Source organism: Sinocyclocheilus grahami, unplaced genomic scaffold (assembly GCF_001515645.1).
Source record: "Sinocyclocheilus grahami isolate Dianchi unplaced genomic scaffold, SAMN03320097.WGS_v1.1 scaffold346.1, whole genome shotgun sequence".
NCBI classification, from domain to species: Eukaryota; Metazoa; Chordata; class Actinopteri; order Cypriniformes; family Cyprinidae; genus Sinocyclocheilus; species Sinocyclocheilus grahami.
The window spans coordinates 2,142,789-2,166,121 of NW_015505525.1; the positions used below are offsets into that span (position 1 = coordinate 2,142,789).

Sequence of the window (23,333 nt, forward strand, 5' to 3'; positions counted from 1 at the left end):
GAATTTTTACCTCAGTATGTTTGTTCTGTGAGTTTCTTTATGTGTGCCTTACGCTCATTTGATTTGATTTCTCCATGAAAGTCTCTCACAGAGACAGGCAGCACGAGCCTCAACAGCGCGATATTGATAATAGAAATACACTATCAATTATCAATCGCTGTTTAAGCTGAATGTAATAAAATCAGAAGAATCATTCGCACGTTTTGATGTGTGATTATATTTTGTCACTTAAGTTTTAATCAGGCTATATTAGTCCTGTCGGGCAAGTACAATTCTCAAGCCATTTTTCAGTAAACTTGCATGAACCCATTTAAAGTAGTTCGGAGGCTGGACAGCGAGCTGGTGTTCGACTGTATTCTGTAACCGCAATTCTCTCTGATGACGCGGTAACTACAGCGGGCAGAAAAAGTACTCTTGATGGACACTCACTGGGTCCGTTAGAATGGAGAAATGTTTGTGGAAATGTGACCAAACATATTTAAGACCCACTGAATCTGAATTTAAGACATTTTAAGACTTTTTAAGGACCCGCGGTCACCCTGGAGTAACTGTTTTCATTTTGTGGTGGTAACTATTACATATCGTTTGATACACTACCAGTCAAAAGTTCTGAACAGTACGATTTTTTATGTTTTTTTTAAAGAATTCTCTTCCGCTCATCAAGCCTGCATTAAATACAGAAAAAGCAGTAATATTGTGAAATATTTTTATTATTTTAAATAACTGCTTTCTATTTGAATACATTTTAAAATGTAATTTATTCCTGTGCTTTCAAAGCTGAATTTTTAGCATCATTACTCATGTCAAATGATCCTTCAGAAATCATTCATCTAAAATAGAAATCTTTTGTAACATTATAAATGCCCTTGCTAAATAAAAGTATACATTTCTATTATTATAGAAATGTATAATATTTCTATATCTATTGAATCCTCTTCTGAATCCTCTGGACAGACACATACACATAAAATTATGACAAAATACCCATCTCGACAATCATTCAGGTAAGTAGGGCTGTGTATCACCAGCAAAGTCACGATACGATACGTATCACGATACAGAGGCCACCATACGATACATATCACGATACAGGACTGCACTGAATTTCACCTCAGCAGAATTTTGAAAAACAGCTGTTTATTAAACACTGCTTACTATAGTGCCATTTCTAACTATTGGCAGAGCAGGCAGTTGACCTCTGCATTATGAAGGGCCTCCATAAGTGTACCACAGTACAATATAGGTAATGGCATATGTTTCATGTTTACATTGTGCACTCCCCACCAGGTACAATATTCTGATTGTTTGCATCTTGTTTTTAAGCCCATAAATAATAATGTACTTGTTCTAATAAATTTATATTGTAATGTACTCATTCTAATATGTTAAAAAAATAATTTACATTGCTGATAGGTTATCATTGCACAAATTAACACACTCTCTACAATAAAAAAAAAATGAGAAGAGTTCTAAACTAACGTGCTGTCTTCACTGTATCTAACGCACACACGCTCAAGGCTGATTTATGGCTGATTTATACTTAAGCGTCAGCAAGTTCGCTTTGAGTGCGCGCGACGTCGTTTCGCGTGGCGGTGTGCACAACATTTTTTGTAACTTTCCACGCAGCTCCGCTTCTCTAGACAGACAGACAGTCCTCTACTGGCCTCTATAGGCAACAACACTAAAGTTCAGCACACAAACCCACCACACCACTACAAAAACACTAAAAAACACCGTATGCGCTTCTGTTTCGTGCTCTCTGGGCGTGTAGCTAACATCTCTATAACCGTGCAATGACACGAAAACCCTACAGACGACAGTTTGCGGGAAAATCCCGAAAAAAGCACGAAGCTAATGAAGCTAATAGCAGTAACGTTACTAGCCACAGAGCTAACGAGACCCGCTCTGCTGCCGCGCTTTTACTCTTAAACGTAGCATCTATGCATTTAAAGCTCTCCTGACAAGGGTCTCCTCATATTATGCACGTTCAGACATAACCATACTACTTGGATAATAAAACATCGTTTAAAAGCACCTCAGAGAGTAAAAGAGCTCCTTGAGCTGCTATTGGCCTAGCCGTCAGCTCCAGGCCTCAAACTATTCAACAAACACACAGCCAACACTCACATTTACCTATTAAAATCACAACCCGCCGCTTCCTGTGACCCCAAAAACATTTATTCCATATCGCTCACTCGACACTACTCCACTACGGCCGTTATCTGAACTTTAGACGGTAAGAAATCTGAATTGTTTACTTGTTTTCTCTGTACAAGTTCACTCAGCGAGGCAAACAGCGACCACCAACTTGATCATCCCACACAAACTGTTTGAATTAAACTCCCTCAAGCGACCCCAGTTGCCTTACAACAGCCTACAGATCATTCCCCGGTCATTACCTCACAGACAACTCGTTGTTTTAATGCATGAGTCGGGTTCGGGTGTTTTTTTTAGTTTAGGGCACAAAGCTCCGTCTCTTTCATACAGGCTTGTGCGAACGTCCTCGCGTGGAAAGTGGAGGCGCAGCGACCCCATTGGCTGAAAGACGGTATTGCAACGCGCCGATGGAGGGAGAAACATTACCATACAGGTTAGAAAAGAGACGCATAAAATCTGAACGAACAGCACTGAACTTGGTTTACCGTAAATCTCAGAGAAGACGCACCTCTACATTGACTTGCACAACTGGTGAAAGAACTGCATCTGAATTTAGGCAATAGCATACGCTTTTCTACTTACCCCCCCGCTCCCCCCACAAAAAAACTAATACATAAGAAATATATATATATATACATTTGTGAAAATAATAGAGTTATAATTAGTGCTGTCAACCGATTAATCGCATCCAAAATGAAAGTTTTTGTTTGCACAATATATGTGTGTGTTCTGTGTATATGTATTATGCATATATAAATACACACGCATACATGTATATATTTTGAAAATATTTACATGTCTATATTCATATTAATAGAATTTATATTATAGCTAAATATATTTAATCTATAAACATAACATATTTTTCTGAAATATATACATGCATGTGTGTGTATTTATATATACATAATATATAAATATGCACAGCACACATACATATATTATGTAAACAAAAACTTTTATTTTGGATGCGAATCATGTGATTAATCGCAATTAATCGTTTGACAGCGCTAGTTATAATGTAATATTTCAGTGAATTGAATTTCAGAGTGATTTTAAATGTTTTAATGTCTCTTATGCTCACCAAGGCTGCATTCATTTAATCAAAATACAGTACAAATATCAGTAATATTGTGAAATAGTATTAATATTTGAAATATAATCTTTTGTATTGTAAATTTACTGTCACTTTTGATCAATTTAACACATATTTGCTGAATAAAACACACACACGCAATGGCCCCAAACATTTGAATGGTATGTTAGATCGGGTCTCCACGCGAGATAATAATTAGGATCCAGCCCCGGATGCCAGATCCCATCAGAAAATATCAGTTTGTCCAGTAACAGAACAACTAGTCAGCAGCGCTGCATACCAAACCCTGTTAACAGCAAGTCTTGTCTGGTATCCAAAAATACCCAAAACGAGTGTTTAACAGTCTTCTGTCAGTCAAGAAGAAGTTGACCGAGGAAAGCCAGAGAAGAGCAGAAGCAGGAGACGAAGTGATGATGGTAAAAAGTAACAGAGTTTACTTCATCTGACCAGCACAAATTCAACATATACTGTTATACCAAAACTGCTTCACAGCAACATCCCATAAACCTTGGGTTTCCATAAACATTCCCTCTTATCTATCTGTATTCATACAGACAAAACAGTTCATGAAACCCCACACGCACGAGATTGACAACAATGAAAATGCATAAGCAAGGAAAAATGAATAAGAAATATAAAATATAGAAACATAATAAATGAATAAACAATAAAAATACTTAAATAATATAATGATAAATGATACAACTAATCAAATGACAAAAATAATTAAATGATAAATCATATGAATGACTAATGTTTATAAAAATGTTTATGTGAATAAATGATTATAAATGAATATAAAAAAACATAAAAATTAAAACACAACACACACACACAATTTGCACGTGAGGATCTAAGGCACCTTCAGGTAGTATATCATGGTTTCTGCATAAATATTAAGTAGCACAACTGTTTTCAATATTGATAATGATGTTGAATGATCATTGATGAGAATTCTTTTTGAGCAGCAGATCAGCATGAATGATAGAATGATTTGGATCATGTGACACTGAAGTAATGATGCTGAAAATTTTTGCCATCACAGGAATAAATTACATTTTAAAATATACTACAATAGAAAACAGTTTATACACGTGTAATATTATTTCACAATATTAGTCTTTTTATGTATTTTTGAGCACATAAATGCAGCCTTGGTGAGCAAGAGACTTCATTAAAACATTTAAAAACTGTAATGTTTCCAAACTTCTGTTATTTATCAAGAATATATAATAGTATTCCAGAGACATGGGACAAAACAGGTTAACAGAATTATTTTTAGATAAATTTGTTAAAAATGTTCAAGCATGCCATTCGTTTACGATTTGGTGTAATCCTACATTTCTTATATATTTTAATATATATATTTACTCTGATTTTATCTTGTATTTTTTCCTGTGTACTGGAGGTTTCACAAAGACAAATTCCTCGTTTGTGTTGGCATGCTTGCAATTAAATCTCTTTCTGTTTCAGATTATTTGTGTTTATCTATGTAGTTTTCCCTCGCAGAATGCCTATAAATACAACAAAGCTGGAGTCATGCTGTTTCACGCTGCAGTATTTTTGCTTCTCTGTTGAGAGTTGTTCGTCTGAGACAAGATGTCATACTTGAAATACTGCAGTATATATATATAGAATGAAAAATCAGGGCATTTTTATTTCATTTACTTGGGTTCCAGCACATGTTGGAGTTGAAGGAAATGAGAAGGCAGATAAGCATGCTAAGAATTCTTTGAACTTGAATCAGATAGGAATTGACATAAAAAATTAGTAAGGCAGAAGCAAAAATAATAATTAGGAAAGCTCTTATAAATGCATGGCAGAAACTTTGGGAGAAAGAGAAGACTGGACTATATAGAATTCAAAGGGAAGTAGGAATATGTAACAATGACATGGGATTAAGAAGACGAGAAGAATCAGTAATAATAAGAATTAAAATAGGACATACTGCATTGAATGGAAATTTAAATAGAATTAAGAAACATCCGAATGGATTATGCATGCATTGTGGGATTTGTGAAACTGTAGAGCATGTACTGTTGCATTGTAGAGCATATAACAACGGACGACAAATGCTAGAAGCTAAAGTAATAGAAGAAGGTGGAAGCATGATGCTAGAAGATATATTAAGTAAGCTAAAAAGGAATAAGAACATTAGATTTGCTTTGTTGAAATATCTTAAAGGTACAGGAAATTATATAAGAATATAATGATGTTTATTTATTTATTCATGACTATTAGTATTTTTATTTAATATGATATACATACATATATGATACACATACATGCATCGATGCTCCACACTCCAGTTCAGATAGTGGCGGTAATGCACTAATAAGCTAGTTCTTCTTTCAAAGAAGAAGAAGAAGAAGTTGTTTGTCTAGGTTAAGTCACTCTGGTCCACACTCCAGTATAGTAGGTGGCGGTAATGCACCTTAACGTTGGATGCCACCCGCCATAAAACATGATGAAGAAGAAGAAGTTGTTCGTCTGGTTTTCTTCTTTACTTTCCTTCCTCTAATAAAACTTGAAAACAGTGGATTTGTCGTCGGTGTCTTGTGAACGGGTCACAGCAGAATGCCAAAGAAAAAGAAAAACGGACTGAGTCCCTCCCGAGCCCCGTTGCATGCGGCTGAATACGGGAGCGGATCCGAGAGTCGAGCACACGGGGCAAACGGACCTTTCGTGACCCGGCCGGACTCATCATATGATAACTCTGGATCCACGCAGTTCAGGAGCGGTCAGCTGGAATCTCAAAGCAGAGACGAAATCATCCAGAGCATGCAGGAGATGTTTTCACATTTGGATTCAGAAGTCATTTACATGGTGCTCTCAGAAGCAGATTTTAAAGGTAAGAGTAAATGGCCACCACTGGCTGTAATTTTAGCAGGTGTCTAATTCAAGTTAGTTTTGGGAACAGACAGCACACAATCCAATAAGATACAATATAATCAACGATTGTGTTTATAGACGTTTTGTTACTATTATCTGTAGGAAAACCTATCTGAAGCTGGTAGATTTGTTTTGGAACATGGTAGCTGGTTTCTGTGTGGTGGTCTTCACTTGGTGCAAGATGGTCATTAGCTGCCTGACCAACTGCCGTGCTCCAAAGCCAGCTTTCCCATCTTCACCTGGTATGGCCAACTGGTAGCAGGTTTGTTAATGGTCAGAGATGGCTAAAGATCAGCTTGGATCTCCTAATGACCATCTTAGACCGCCTAGAAACCAGCTAAGTTACATATACCAAAGCACCACCTTCACCTAGATTCACTTAGTTACCTAATATTATTATATGTTCTTTATATTATTATTATATATATTATATTTAAAATCTTGGAAGTTGATGTTGTGACGTATGATATGATTAAGTTCTTAAAATGAAACATGACATACAAGTTTAGGATAATAACGTTTTTTTAAATGTTTTTGTAAGGCATAATATGTTCACCAAGGCTACATTTATTTGGTCAGAAATACATTACAAAACGTAATATTAATTAACTAAAATAACTTTTTTAATTTAATGTATTTTAAAAATTTAATTAATTGCAAAGCTGATTTGTCAGATCCTTCAGAAATCATATGCTGATTTGGTGCGAATTTATTATCATTTATTATTGGTGCTCAATTATTAATTATGGTTCTTATTATGTAGTTTATGCTACTTAATAGTTTTTTTGTGTAAACTAATTTTTGACTAATTAAAAGTTTTAAAGCAACAGAATTGATTTGAAATGGAAATCTTTTGTAACATTACAGACTTGCTGAAAGTATTAAATCATTTTTAACCCTTACGCATTTCCAAACTTTTAAACAATTTCTACAAACAATATTCTCAGAAGCAAAAACTATTTTCACTATTCATAATAATAAGAAATATTACTATTTCTTAAGCACCAAATCAGTTTATTAGAATTTCTGAAGAATCATGTGACACTGAAAAGCAATGGCTACTAAAAATTCAGTTTTGTCATCACAAGAATAAATTGCATTTTAAAATATATTTAAATATAATTTAAAAAAAAAATTGTAATAATATTTCACAATGTCCTTAAATATTGCACGTATGCTTTTTTAAAATATTCAAGTGTTTCTTGTTCATCTCTGCATTAGTGGACAATGCGATGGATTCCCTTTTGGAGCTGTCAGATGCTGCTGAGGTCATAGCTCCACCCCCTCCTCCTGTCTCAGGCTTTGAGCAGGCAGCCGCTCTTCTGGGAACAAACACCACTCAAGCAGATCCCCTCAGTGAAACGGCGCAGAGCTTCTTTTCAAACCAGCCTGCATCTCAAGCAGAGCTCAGTCCTAATGAAACACACCTGACAGAGGAGTTTGATGCTCTCATAGATAAGGAACTTCAAACATTGACGTCACAGCAGTCAAAAACTAGCTTGCATCCTCTGATGTCCTCCATACCACTGTCTTCTCTGCCCCCTCCTTCTCAATCGATCCCTCTCTCCTTGCTGCCTCTTACACCCCAGACTCAGCTTCCAGCTCCTCCAACTTTACCAGAGCAGGCTGAGCAGGCCTCATACTCTGACCCCGGGCTCAGTGAGGCCCGTGGCGGTAGTTCACCCGTGAATGAATTAAGTTTTGGTGGGGTTCATATCCCTGAGACCAACACCTTATCTCTTGACTTTAGTCACCTAACACTGGAGGCCAGCTCTACTGAACCACGGCCCTCAGCCTTCCAGGTTTACTGTAGACCTGACCAACTCCGTAACCACGCAGCGGCAAAGCAGTATCAAGAAGCACTCCGCACTCCTGCCATGTTCTGGAACACTCAGGCTGCTGAGTTTCATCTTCGCGCTGTGGGGCCAACCTTCATTACACCTGTCATTCCTAACCCCACACCTTGGAGCACTAATCCCATCCCTGCTGCTCAGTGGTTGGCTCATGGACCTATCAGACAAGCACCTCTGAAACCTTCTGCGACTGTACCAGAGTCGTGGACTCTGCCCCCCAGGAACAGACTCATATTGGAAGGGCAGTTGTTGGTGTTACTTAGAGGGGCTCCTGGATCAGGCAAAACCACCCTTGCCAAGTAAGCAAGAAGACACATATCTGGGATATGTGTTATTTTACCGAAAAGAGAAGGAATAGCGTAAAGGAAACCTCTTCTTTTATGGTATTTTAAGTTCTGGAAGAAGAGAGTATAATGTGCTATTTTTTCTTTAAACTATGTAGTCAATAAAAGCAGTTTATGACATACAACACTCCATTATGTAGAGGAAATAGATTTCCTTCGGGGGAAGTTTGGGTCATTAAGATTAATTTAGATGGTGCTAAAATAATTAGATGGATTGTCCTTTGGTAACGCTTCATGGGTAGAAAATATGCCATATGGTGGAGTCAAATTTTCTTATTTTTATAATTGTTGAATCTTTTTTCATGGTACATGGTATTATCAAACTTTGTATTACATTACAAAACAAGAGGTTTGCAAGATAAACCTTGTTGTTTTAGTGAAGTTTCAGTGTACTTTTTAAATATCAGATTGGCCTTTGAAAATAACTTTGAAAAGAACATTTAAGAAACAAAATTGTATTTTAAATAAATAGAAAAAAGTTAAATAAATAGGCTAAACATATTAAATAAATATTTGAACCTCCTGTGGAGCAAAAGAGCAAAAGCTTGTTTCATTTAGAATTGTTGGTATGCATACAGACTGTGAAAGCAATAATACATGACAATTATCAAAGTATGCTGTAGTGAATACCAGCACATATATTGTAATTAGATTTTGAAATTAACTACACTGGCAGATAACCGTGCTCACCGCAGATGTGGTAGAGTATGTTCGTAAATAAAGTGTATTCGTTTTTGTCTCTCTCTGTTGTTCAGTGCTATGTTGGTGCAGAACCCTGGAGGAGTTGTTTTAAGCACTGATGATTATTTTACTCGAAATGGACAGTACCATTTTGAGCCAAATTTACTAGGAGAGGCCCATGAGTGGAATCACCAGAGAGGTGAGTATTACAGGGAAATTGATAACTACTGTGAAAATTGTACACTCTCCAACTTAATGTCACTGTAAAAAACATTGCTTGATTGTTTGAGAGACTCAGCCAGCCTGACATTGGCTCAACCAGTAGTGTGAGTTTGGTGAAGGACTACCTGTTTGGATGAAAAATATTTTGAAAACGGTCATTATTTTCGCTATTCTGCTCGGCACCGCTGATAGCACATAAAATTACACCCTTCAAGTTTAATCTTTATATAATCTTTCTGCAATTTCTTTGTGGTGATCAACATTTCAGCAAAAGAGGCTTTTGAAAAAGGACAGTCACCCATCATAATAGACAACACCAATATGCAATGTTGGGAGATGAAACCATACGTTGCCATGGTAAGCAATTTATTTTGAAATGTGTAATATGAAATAGGCCTAAGTTATTAATTTTCAATATCAGTCAATGACCATATGTTTTGGTCTGAGCAGTCAGCTGTGGCTCTTCCAGGTTTAATTTCACAAGTTGAACAATTTATTGTAATGCATATATCATGATACACAATTATACATTACTATATATCTTATTTATTGGTTTAACTTTAGAATATTCCATACTTTACAGTGTACACAGACATCGTCCATTGTGCTGATTGTAGGCTTACTTTTTCCTTCTCCTAGGCACAGAAACATAGATATAAGGTGCTGTTTCGTGAGCCAGATACCTGGTGGAAAACTAAACCCAGAGAGCTGGAGAAGTATGTTAAACACAACCACAATCCAGAAACAACTAACGTTGCTACACATTTCATACATAATCCATAAACATAACTAATTTAAGAACAGTTATCTTTAAACTGGTTTTCTTGGGAGTCTGAACAAGTTACCCTTAATATATGTAAAACTTCTACACAACTGTAATCCATTGCTTTTAAGTCATTTTATGATCACGAATGTTTGCTATTTTTGCAAACTCTTTGTGATTTTCCCTCTTTATAAAGGCGCACAAGGCATCAAGTAACAAAGGAGAAGATCAGACGCATATTAGAACGGTATGACCGATTTGTCTCTGTCCAGAGCATCATGAATTCACAAAGACCGGAACCAGTGACAAGTGTTGTGGATTCGTCACAAACAGAGACTGAGCAACCCCAGTAAGTATATGCGTTATATTAATGTTACTTCACTGAATTTTTGTTGTGTTTTACTGTGTCACACCTTTAGTAATTATGAAAACACTGACTGTGAAGCCGTATGATTTCTTATGTATTTAAACAACTATGTATTTCTCTCATTCCCTTTAGGCAATCTTTTCACCCTGGCCTCAGTCATCCTGATATTGTTGGTGACTCTGGGTTGAGCAAACTCAACACAAACCTTTCCTCATCTCTGCCCGATGTATCCTCTGTTAGCCAGAGTTACAGTACCATATCTGCAGGTGAGGAAGAAGGTGAAATGGGCTCATACAGTTCCAAGGAATCGGTCTTGTTCCATGAGAATATTCTGGAAGGGTCTGGAACTCCTCAGTCTGATCTTCTTGATACTGAAGGGTTAGACTTAGAGCTAAATGCCTGCCTTGTGGATACGGAAAAAGATTTGGGAAATTTGAGTAGCGGAACAACTGAAGAATTTGTAGTGTCAGTGCATGAAAAGTTTCTGGAGCCGCCTGTGGCATTTTCAGAGCTCATTGCTCAGCATGTGAGGAGGGACGGAGTAAAAGATAGAAATGCACTAGGAACTAGTGCCATTGATCAACCTGTGAACTTTGACCCCAGTTTTGACTCTCCAGGGCAAGATGAGGAGGGATGTGAAGGCGAGACTCTTTCTGAAGACAAAGTAGTGTGGCCAGAGCTGTTGGATTTTGTTGGGGACTGGCCACTGGAATCTCATAGTCAACGTCAAGGAGGACTTCAGAATTCAGAGAATAATACTGTTAAGAACACTGTTTTGGAATCCAGTGTTGTTGAACACAAAGATAACACTTCTGCTGATGAAGACAATCATTCTGATACTGATAAGCTGAATACAGTTGAATTTCAAAAACTTGTAGATCTACTGCAATGTGGAATATACTCTTCTCCAGGTTTTTACCAAGGTCCAGCTCCAAGTAAAGAGACTACTCTGAATTCCCCTTCCATTGGTGGAAAAGAGGGTAACATGAACCTGGAGACTGTGGTTTGGCCTGAACTTCCTGACTGTGTGCTGGAGAGAAAGTTTACAGAGTGCACTGACCCATGCGAAGACTACTCAAATTCTTCAAGTCCATCAAAACAGAGAGCAGACCCAACTGAGCAGTCTAATCGGGTGTCTGCTGAGAAGAACACACAGGATGAGGTTGAGCAGGAGGACAATGTGTTGTCAGAAGATAAATGCAGATTGAGCCCAAATGTCCAAGAAACTCTGTGCTCAAAAGTTGGCGTAGACTCAGAGAGCAGTCTGGAAAGACGAAGAGGGCTTAGCCGAAGAGTGGGGAAATCTTGTAAACTGGCTCTTACCTTCACCAATCAAAGCCCTACATCACCTTGCTCACAATCTCCAGTTGTTTCACATCTGCACCCTGATCTTACACCTACAGCGCAACCACCTTCATTGCCTGTGGAGTTATGTTCCAGTGCCTCATCCCAGACACAACCTCAGGACTTTGCCTTGCTTTGGCGAATTGACCAGAAGAAATGTTCAGAGTTAGACTCTGACTTATCTATTTGTGGTGTTGTTTTGGAGGGAAACTCTTTGCGTTTTATGCCAAAAACAAGTGAACAGGAGTCTGCCTGCCAGCAGGGAGTGCCATACCGTGTGGTCCATGAGAAGGGTTCTCAGGTAGATGACAATGATTTTAGAGAATCTAATTCTAAAAATCAAAACCTTGAGATTCTGAGCCGACATTTCAGATGTGTCTCCATTGATATTCTGGAGGACCTTTATGAGAAGTGCCATCAAGATATCGAGTGGACAACAAACTTGTTACTAGATTCCGGAGAACGACTGTGTAAAGAAGATGACGAGGGAGATGATTATTTGGTTCCTGAGGAAGAGTCATGTAAATCATCTATAGAACCATCAGAAACTGTGATGGGATTAGAAAGTGTTCAGGCTAGACCTGTATTGTCTGATGACTCCAGCAACAGTTCAGGAAGTAGCATCAGTCTCAAGTCCCAAGAAACTAACATTAGTGACGTTAGCCAAGCTGATGATGATTGGACTCCAGGTCAAAGTTCACAAAGTGAAGCTGAAGGATCTGATGAGGCAAGCATGACAAAGGAGAAATGTAAGCCTAAAACTTCCTTTGGAGCATTAAAACAGCCGACAGAAGGCACTGAAGTACAACTGGAGGTTACGGCAGCTAATGTGCAACAGACAGACAACACGGGTCAGCAAGGTCCAGAGCAGGAAGAGGCATTTGTGACAGAAGGTGAGAAAGTTCAATGCCTGGAGGAAGCATTGAAGGAATGGAGTGAAGAGGAGGCAGGAGAGAAGGAAAAGGAGGATGAGGAGACAGGAGCAGAAGTGAATGCCATAACACAGTCACTGCTGTATCAGATTGACCAAATGGAGCGCAAAGAGGAGGAAGAGAGGAAGGAACGAGAAAGGGAAAGAAGGAGAACTGCACAGGGTGGAAGGGAGCCAAGTTCAATGGATATTCAAACCTTGGAGCTGAAACTTCCAACTGAACTTGCATTGCAGCTCACTGAGCTTTTTGGACCTGTTGGGGTCAGTCCAGGTAATAAAACATCTAATCAATATGTCAAATAAATCATTCAGTTATTAATTTAGTGAATCGATGGTTCCAATGACATCAAGTGGTGACCCAAAACAATAACAAAACTGTAACACATATTCAATGTAATGTGGGTCTATATTTTCAAACCCTGAGAAGTTTTATTCCGAGTAGTTTTTACACGACCTACCCATGATGGAATTTCCCTAATTTGGCTACCTTCTACCAAGTCTCCCTTCTGCCCACAGTCTTGAATAACAACAACAGATATTGGGAAGTGTTTTCTCTTTTTAAAAGTTGATGCCTGTTTATTTTGTTATCATAACTATGTGATTATGTGGTTGATTTCATTTTCATTAAGCATTGTTTTTTCCTTGCTGTCTGCAATCCTGTTCGAACAGAACTTGTTTTCCGTGAAGGCTAAAGCCCATTAAAAAGCAATAGTTTATTTAGCTTATAAGTAGTGTAACAGATAAAAAGAAACTGAGTCTAGTTTTGTTTTTAATACAGTAATGTGAAACGCTCTTACTTTGAAATGAGTAACCACATCAATCTTCATTCACACTCATAAAATAGTTTTAAACTCTCTTTGAACTCCATTTGGTTGCAGGTGCATTTTCATCAGATGACTGTGCAGTGCAGATAGACCTGAACTTGGCCAAACTGCTGCACCAGAAATGGAAGGAGACTATCCAAGTGAGTTCAGATATTTAGATCTTCTTATGTTTACAGTGTTTAGATATTAACCTACAGAAAACAACATAGGTTGTTTAATGTGACTGATTCTGAATTTATGTAAAACTTACCTAGTGTCTGTTGTCTTTGGCAGGAGAAGCACAGACAGGCAGCTCTGTCCTATCAGCTAATCCAAGAGAGTGAGACAGCTTTTTCTATCAATGTTCTATCAAGTATTAATAATACTTTATCTAACATATCTAATAGTTCTCACAACAAAAACAAGGGATGGATGTGTGTCTCTAATGCTTTTTAAAAATGTCATGAGACACCAAAGTGTATCCAATTTGTGAAAACTGCTCTGTACTGGAAATAATTTTTCTCTGTTTCTGCTCTTTGCTCCCAATCTCTTTTTGTGTCTCCATGGTAACGAAGGTCCTGTCCACTGGGGTGAATCGCAGGGAAGCAAAACCAGACTGAGGGACCAATTAGGTTTGCGTGAAGAAATTCCTTTTATGGATCATTGGAGTGCATCCTGTGCTCCAGTCTCACTGAGAGACATCATGATCGAAGAGCAGGTGATGCAAGACAGCATGGAGAAGGTAATAGTCACACATAGAAAAAAAAATCATCACTGCCTAGAACTTTGAAAGAAAGTAGTGAAAATTAGCTATGTTTGGGTTTTAGTCCAGGTCAAGTCGGAAGGACCTGGATAAGAAAGACGGTGCAGCCAAGCTGAAGGAGAACCAGCTGTTTTCCATGTTCCCCTCCATTGACCGACATTTTCTCAGGGACATCTTCAGAGATCACAAGTGAGAATATGATACATAGTGGTAGACTGTATATAACTGTATTTAACTATATATATATATATATATATTGGGTTGGGTACCGAAACCCGGTACCAATATGGCACCGGTACCTATGTAACCGGTATGTACTAGAACCGAATCAGAACGCAGATTTCGGTGCCATGCCTGAGCGATCGATTGAAATATTTGTCCTCTGGTTCTCCGAATCAGACGTAAGAATCATCATCACCGGCACCGCACGTGAAATTATTTCCAGACTAAAATAATGCACGTGAACTCAAGTCAGAAAACTCTAATAATACAAATCCAACAAACATTTGTAGTAACGAGAGTGTCCATGTTGTTTTCACATTCCGACTTAAAAGCACAACTCGGGAAATGAGAGCATCCGAGGAGCGCGTGAATTGAGTAATTACACTTGCTCTGATAGCAGCAGGGTAGCCTTCGTTAACTAAGCTAAACATGCTTAAATTATAATGCCTAAAGCTAAACTTCCCTTGTATTCACATTTCTAAACCTGTTGTCCAACACAAGAGAACATTATAACCTTTTTACTCCACAACACCAGTCAAATGCTTCCTTTTGTGATCTGATGTGACTTCTTGTCACAGAATGAGGCAGAAAACATGTTCCATAGGCTACTTTAAAAAGAATACATCGATTAGCAATGGATTATAAATATACTTAATTATTATGAAAATACCAGAGATGGCTTGAATAACACAAATACACTTTATTGTCGCAGTCGAGTGTTTATTGTCTTTGTTTTATCATTCAAAACGTTTATATGTTTTGTTTACTCCGTTACAGCTATAATAGCGATGCCTTTGTCCATATAAGGGATTTCCTTGAGGGTCATGCGTTCTGCTACTATGTGACTGGATATGTGGATTTTCTGTGCAAGGGCGCCCTTTGGCGTCCAGTAGGGGTCATAGGATGCTACATGCACTTTTACAAGTTGTTTGAACTGAAATGTGTGTTGGCAGTGTGTGTACACACAACCACCCTATAATGATAAAAATCCACCACGTGTTTTTTTTTTTTAAAGCTGGTTAAATGTTTTCCCCTTTCTCAAATCGAGCCTCAAATTGACGTCACACAGACAGGCCTCTCACACGATAGTTTGATTGACAGTAGCGTTTCGGCACAGACTGGACTGGTGTCTTACCTCAGACTGACCCTGAGTGAGCTGTCATCAGTCTGCCATTGTTTCACCGCTGGAGCAGATGTAGACAAGATTGACTCCTCTAAGCAATTGAGGTGTTCTGTTGTTAGATGTAATAATGAACATAGCAGTCGTCATTTACTCCCGACATCTGAGCCGCTGAACTCGCAGTGGATTACATTGTTTCTGAAGGGAATGCGCCCCCGATCTATATAAATGCGTCTGTTCGCGTGAATAATTCATGATCCAGCCTCATCTACAGAAGAAGTGAGTATAATGTTTTGTAATGAATCTTTGCAAATCGCCTTTCTTAATAATGTGTTAATTAGCAAGTTTCACGATGAATGCGGCTAAAGTAAACAGTCTCTCTGAGAGCAGCTCGGAAGAGAGGGGCGGGGCCAGCAGAGCTCATTAACATTTAAAGGTAAATGCTACAAAAACGGTTTGATCTGAAAATAGCTGTTTTTGACGGTAAAAGAGCAGTTTTTTACACTACCATTGAGAAATTTTAACCAAACTATGTTACAAATTTTTCATTAAGACCCCTAAAGAATCATATCAACTTGTGGAAAATGGACATCCTATGACCCCTTTAATGAAACCGACATTCCCCCGGTTTCACAGACAAGGCTTAAGCCTAATCCTAGACTAAAAGGTAAGTCTGAGCTGTTTCAACTGAAAGAAACTTGCACTGACTGATCTTAAAATATATCAGTGCCTTTGTTTTGTCTCCAGGTGCACACTAGTAATGATTTTTTCTAAGTACGTTTATAAAAATGACTTAAATGTCCTAATTGAACTATGGCCTAATCCTGGTTTAGTCTAAGCCCCGTCTGTGAAACCGGTATTGAAAAAAACCCAAACGATATCCATCTCTCTCTCTCTCTCTCTCTCTCTCTCTCTCTCTCTATATATATATATATATATAAATAATAGGGCTGGACGATATGGCCAAAATTTATATCACGATATATTTCTATATTTCTGTCGATACGATATAATACCAATATCGATATGAACACTATTAAAAAAGCCTCATAAAAACGGCCAAGAACGGCCACAACAGATGTCTTATGAAACTTATGAAAAATTAATTTGCCAACTCTATGAAACCTGGCGCAAATAAACAAATAAGTTCAGAAATTAAGTTATGTGTAATAAAATGGAATGACACAGGGGAAATAGTATTGAGCTACTTAAATGTATTTAATACTTTGTACAAAAGCCTTTGTTGGTAATGACCGCTTCAAGACACCTCCTGTATGGAGAAACTAGTTGCATTCATTGCTCAGGTGCGATTTTGGCCCATTCTCCCACACAGTTTTCAAATCTTGAAGGTTCTGTGGGCCTCTTCTATGAACTCTGATCTTTAGTTCTTATTTTCTATTGGATTCAAGTCAGGTGATTGGCTGGGCCATTCTATCAGCTTCATTTTATTTCTCTGAAACCAATTGAGAGTTTCCTTGACTGTGTTTGAGATCATTGTCTAGCTGAAATGTCCACCCTTGTTTCATCTTCATCATCCTGGCACTGTAGGTGTTGGGACTGAACCAGCTAATATTAATTTCCACTGACAAGGGGCAGGATTGCTTACTAATTATTATTATTATTAATATTGTAATGTGTAGAATTGTTGGATAATGGTGCTTTTGTTGTGATAATGTTGTTTTCTCCTCCTTTCCTCCTCCAATCTTGGTTTCTTGGCTAAACCTTTTTTAGTTTTTATTTTTAAAATATACCCTGAAGAATTGTGCAATTGTAGACAAAGAATTATTAAGAACGCAGAAATAACCTGAAGGGAAATGTCTTTTGACCATCTGCTTGTGATTATTTAGTTACTCTCTGGAGCAGACTGAACTGTTTTTGCATACTCTACTTGATGACGGGCCAGTCAAAAATGTAGTGGCACCTGAACCTGCCCTTCAACGCAATGGTGCACACAGAACTCCGAGCAAAGAGCGGGTGAGCTACGTTTGACCATACAGCATACTGAAATGAAACCAAAACCACGTGTTGACGCTTTTTTGTCTCACTCGCTCAGAGATGGAAACTGAAAGATGGGGAGGTGGAAGCTGCTCAATTCCAGGATTCGGAGGATCCAGAATATGAGGACTTCCGCACAGAGGCAACACTGCAGAGACGTCAGCAGATAGAGTGTTTTAACAAGGCAGCTGAAGCTCATCGACAAGGACGAAAGGACGTGGCTAGTTTCTACGCACAACAGGTTCAAGAGATGAATATTATAATGTGTGCTAAAAAACTGATCGAAAAACAAAAGAATAGTTTTGAGACAAACGCAAACGTGTAAACGTTGTTAATACTGTCTTAAGGTAAGAATCATCTGGTGACAAACTATGTGTCTGTCCACATTGAACAATGAACTGCTGCGCTGCAAGACAATAACATTTTTGATGTTTAACAGATGGGTAGGTCTACCAAGTACAACCTCACAAAAATAGTGTGAAACAGTGCCAGCCACTTTTCAGAAGCCTTGCTTCCGGAAGCATTTTCACTTTAGTTTTTCTTATAGGATTTTTTTTTTAAGTCTTTGTTTAACAGTTATAAGCTATGAATCAAACCAATTAACAAGCAAAATTATACCAAAAGACAAAGGCACAATAATATTTTCCTTAACAGCTTTAATGAGGGAAAAAAACTACAATCCCATAAAGCATTGTGAATGACAGTGAAATTAAAACGATGGCAAAATATGAAAGTATTGACTAAAAGATGCTGGATTCTATATATTGTGATTCTCTGATTGCTGGAGATTTCTTTGCAGAACCATGGGTAATTGTATATTTTTCACCAAGAAGCCATCAGCCCACATTATTTCTTTAAATAACTTATTTTAATAATCATATTTACGAGTGGACTGCTAACCATGATTATTTAAAAAAAAAATGTGGGCTGATGGCATAAAAAACATACCCTTAATTAATAGTCTTGTAGATCACAGTAGGGCTATCTTTAAAGTTTTAGTTAAAAATCAATTTATCCATAGACAGGGTTTCTGTGGGGTCTTAAAAAGTCTTAAATTTAGTTGTATCAAAATTAAGGCCTTAAAAAGTCTTACATTGTACAAGAAAGTCTTAATTATGATTTCAGGAGGTCTTAAATTTGGGGACGGAAAGACCAGAATTGCGATAAGGCTTAATGTGACGATTAAACTTCAAAAGGCAATGATTTTATTAAATAAACATGAGCGCTGCAAGTTTCAGAATCAGGTGCTGGGGAAACCGCTGTATTTCTGCTGTTCCGAAAGTGCCTCCTGCTGGCAGAGAATGAATGTGCATTTTCAATAAGCCTGTTTTATTCAGGACCGCATTTCTAGGACCCTATAGGCTAGTTTTTAAAAATGGTTATTTTTATTTATTTTTTGTATGTATATATTAGCAGCTCATACTATTCTATAGCACTTGCTATTCAGTTCTGTATATTATTATTTTTAAGGAATTATGTGGTTTTGTATACACTTAATTATTGTCCTAACCAACTCCCAACCCTAAACATAGCCATTATTATATATATATATATATATATATACATGCATACACGCACACACACACACACACACACTCCAGTATTGCAGGAACACAGTATTGGGGTTGTTTTTGTTCAGACCAATGTGAAAATCGACCCATGTTTTTACACTACAAACACACAGAGCTGTAAATGTGAACTGGTGGATCGATAAGAAGAATAATCATGCTTTTTACAGTAATTTTACAGTTTAATAAGTTACTATAGACATTGCCCTCTATTGCCCCCTTTTTTTTTTACTATAGACATTGTTCATATGGTATTAATTTTATTTGTGCAGGTCTTAAAAAGACTTAAATTTGAGCTTAAAAATCCTGCAGAAACCCTGATAGAGAAAATGAATGGGATTTTTACTTCCGTAACCTGACTGTTGCATTCTATAGAAATCCCAATTTTTGCAAGTTCACAACCAGGAATTGTTAATTCATAAACTGGAGAAATACTGATTTCTCCTGATTTGTAGGTATCTTTGGGCCATTCTAGGGATTTTCAGAGTTTCTACTGAATGAACTACTCATTCCATGAAGCAGTTTAAATAATGTAGAAAAATAAAGATTTTCCAAAAAATGTTTTGTATCATCTTATTTTAACTTTCAGGACACTTGCTGCTGGGCTTTATTTCCTGTGTCTTTTAGCTTTTTAAAACATGTATGTAAAGTGCAATGCTGTTCTTTGATTAGAACTCTTACTTAAAGTTTCCATGTCCAATTTTGTGTACATGCTTAGGGTCACATGCATGGGGACAAGATGCGTGAAGCGAATCACAGAGCAGCCATGCAGATATTTCAGAGAGTGAATGCTTCACTCCTGCCTCAGAATATTCTAGATCTCCATGGACTGCATGTGGATGAGGCCCTTCATCATCTTAGTCAGGTTCTCACAGACAAGAATTTAGGTAAGTGAACCACTAACATACATACATAAAAATAAAAATGTTTCTATTATATGTAGCAGTTGGATTGTACAGGTTTTGGTGTGTTGGATAATTTTTTGATTTCAGAGTCTGGCATTATCTTGAATGGATGTGTGTGTGTTGTTGTTTTTTTGTAGAATTCAGTCAGGGTTTGTGTCCGCCTCAGCTGTCAATCATCACAGGAAGAGGCAATCGCAGCCAAGGGGGAGTGGCACGCATCAGGCCTGCTGTACTAGACTACCTTAAAAATCATCACTACAGGTATACTAACTGCATCCAGTATTTTTGAAATATAAGTTTTATATACAGTGGTGGCTAAAATTATTTGAACACTAGTATTTTCTAATTTTCCAGGCTAAAAAATGGTTTTAAGTCAGTTATTTCAGTTATATCTTTTGCTGTAGTGTGTCGGTAGGAAATATCCATTTACATTTCCAACTAATGCACCTAGGGCAAAAGCTGCTTTAAACGCAAAGGATGGTCACACCAAATGTTGATTTAATTTAGTTAATAGAGATTGATAAAGAAAATCTAGTTATGACATTATTATTGACAGCATCCTCATTTACAGCATTTTTACACAAGTGCCTAAAACTTTTAAGTGCACTGTAGCTTCGCAGGTAGGTTTCTTGAAGCATCTTGGAGATGTTGCCACATTTCTTCTGGATTTAGTCTGTCTCAGTTTGTTCTGTTTCTTCATGTCATTGCAGACAGACTGGATGATGATGATGAGATGAAATCTCAGTGTGGAGCACTGGATGTTGTCAGGCTCCTTGTGCAAACAAAAATCTCTGGATTATTACAATTAATGGCAAAATGAATGTTTGGAAATGTAAACTGATATTTCCTACTGACACACTACAGCAAAGATAGACATAACTGACTTAAAACCAATTTTAGCTGGTGAAAATACTAGGGTTCATAATAATTTTGGATATTAAAAAATTAAATAATTAAGGTAAAACAATTATAAATGTATATAATATATTTAATCTGATTATGTGAATGATAGAAACATTCTAGGGACTTAATTTGTGACATTTGTTTTTCTTCTCTTGCATAACCAATTGTCATGTGTACATTTTGTGATTTCTTTCCCATCATTTCTTTTTGTCTTTCTTGCAGTTTTGCTGAGCCTAAGACTGGACTGGTGCTGGTCACACTTCATTAAGAGCTGCTACAATGAAGCATTTACTTTGAGATTTCTCTCTTTCCACTGCCTTAATCCAAAGTGTCTTCTCTGCTGACTAATAGTGCCAGTAATTTATACTGTTCTTTTGTCTTTTAACTACATACACCATTTTCATGTTTTTCTGTAATTGTGCAAAAGTTTATCCAAGTCATCAAAATCAAGGTAGGCTACTACATATTTACACAGTGTTTTATAATGCATTGACCTGTACATACATATTATTCTTTATTGAATGTTTATTGATGCATCCTTATCCCACTAACTTGGCCCTTCCAGGCCACTTTCCTGCAGAGATTTGATCCTACCCTGATAAAACTCACCTGCCTGTAGCCTTCTAGTAGTCTTGAATACAATGATTAGCTGGTTCAGGTGTGTTTGATTAGGGTTGGAGCTAAACTCTAAAGGAAAGTGGCCTGGAAGGGCCAAGTTTGCCCACCCCTGCACTAACTGATCCCACTTCCTAATCGTAATCACTACAATTTTACGTAATTAGGTTTTTTTTGTTTTTTGGCCTTTTGTAACATTATATTTATATATATAATGGTCACACATTTTTCATAACCAGACCATATAGGAGAAAAAGTGGGTTGTTATTCAGGTACTTGTTTGATATTTAATTTTATTTTTATTGTACATTTTGATCCATACTTTTGGTTTATAAGTGTAACGTCAGTTTTACAAGACCTAGGATGTTGTGTATGGAAATGGGAATGGGGATGTCATAGGATGGCTTATTCTCTTCAGTGTTGTAATATATCGAAATACGTTAATAGAGTTTCTGGAAATATAAATGCTGATCCTCAATCAGCTTTGCATTTTAGTTTGTTTGTGATCAGCTCCCAGATCAGAATTGAACATTTTATGTTGCTATGCTGTGCTAGTATTTGATTTTTAGCTCAGCTTTGGTTTTTATATTTCCAGTTGAAAATGTTGATACCACACATATTTTATAGACATCTTAATGCTACTATGCAAGTCACAATTCTTATGTGTAAAAATTTGTTCTGAAAAAATATTTTTGTGAAATTGTATATTTTGAACCTCAAAAGAATTTATATGTAAAATTGTTTTATTTTTGTTAGAAATTATGGTTGAAAAAACTGAACAGAAGAATAAAGTCTTAACATGTACAAGCTTTGATTCTTTTGGTGAAATGAAAATGTTATGCAATTAGCACAGCTCTAGAGGTTAGCGTAGCATGTGCTTGGAGCTCAAAATCACAGCTGAACATTTTCTGCAACCTCGTGTCTCTTTCTCTACGTTTCCTCTTTAATCAGTAGAAACCGTTGGTGGGGGAAAATATAACTCAGCATGTTGAACGCTCAGTAGCTGACGTTTGTTTCAATTAGTAAAGGTCAGATTCCTCCGTGATGAAAGTGGCAGCTGTTGAAGTGAGTGCAGTGCACTTCAACTCCATCAGTTGACTCAACAACTTACTTCGTGCCATCTGAAATTGAATATAAGGCTTTATTTACACAAACAACTTGTTTGCTGTATTGATTATAAATGTTCAGTGCCCTTCAAAATTGTCATTGGAAATTTGAATAGTTTGAATTGCTACCTTTACTTGGCAATTTACTTTAATTGTTTACCAGTGGTAAACACAAATTTGAAGTCCAACACAAAACTATCATGCTTGAATTACATGCCCTTTTAGAACCTAAACAAGTGCTCTGATATTGTGAAAATTATTATTTTTCACTTAAACGTCATGTTTTGTTTGAGATCTGAGAGACTCTCTGGCTTTTTAAATGCCATACTGTCTGGCAGTCCTCTCTAAAATGTGTCTACTTGGTGATAAAATAATTTCAACTGGAAATAAGTATTAATTTCAAAACATATTTACATATACATAAACATATTTACTATAGAGACAGCACATAGTCTCAGGGACCCCAAACAAAGAACAAACAGTAAATCTCATCAGGACATGAGAGTCGATGTAGGGCTTGATCTTGTTCTTATTTGTATCTTTGTTTCTTTGCTGCATTACCTGCATTAGTTTCACATATGAGTTCTTGACTGCAGAAGAAGCAAGACTCAATACCGTAGATGTGCTGAGAACGTCACAGCGGAAGCTTAGAAGAGATTTGATGTATGATTTTACAGAGAAAA

The 23,333-nt window shown here is 37.2% G+C and overlaps 1 protein-coding gene across 1 annotated transcript; it reads left to right on the plus strand.

Moving 5' to 3' along the window:
* Positions 1-5,682: 5,682 nt before the first annotated feature.
* n4bp2 (NEDD4 binding protein 2) lies at positions 5,683-21,494 on the plus strand. The gene is made up of 16 exons (XM_016229060.1): positions 5,683-6,104; positions 7,367-8,297; positions 9,098-9,222; positions 9,514-9,602; positions 9,885-9,961; positions 10,205-10,357; positions 10,508-12,921; positions 13,529-13,614; positions 13,748-13,793; positions 14,029-14,195; positions 14,281-14,405; positions 17,406-17,532; positions 17,612-17,794; positions 19,840-20,008; positions 20,164-20,287; positions 21,152-21,494. The coding sequence occupies exons 1-16, from the start codon at positions 5,831-5,833 to the stop codon at positions 21,195-21,197; spliced, it is 5,136 nt and encodes a 1,711-aa protein (XP_016084546.1). The 5' UTR covers positions 5,683-5,830; the 3' UTR covers positions 21,198-21,494.
* Positions 21,495-23,333: the final 1,839 nt, after the last annotated feature.

Coding starts and splice junctions, on each gene's coding strand:
- n4bp2 (XM_016229060.1), top strand. CDS start 5,831: ATGCCAAAGAAAAAGAAAAACGGACTGAGTCCCTCCCGAGCCCCGTTG. Junction 13,794..14,028: donor CTATCAGCTAATCCAAGAGA/GTGAGACAGCTT, acceptor ATGGTAACGAAG/GTCCTGTCCACTGGGGTGAA. Junction 14,406..17,405: donor GACATCTTCAGAGATCACAA/GTGAGAATATGA, acceptor GTGATTATTTAG/TTACTCTCTGGAGCAGACTG.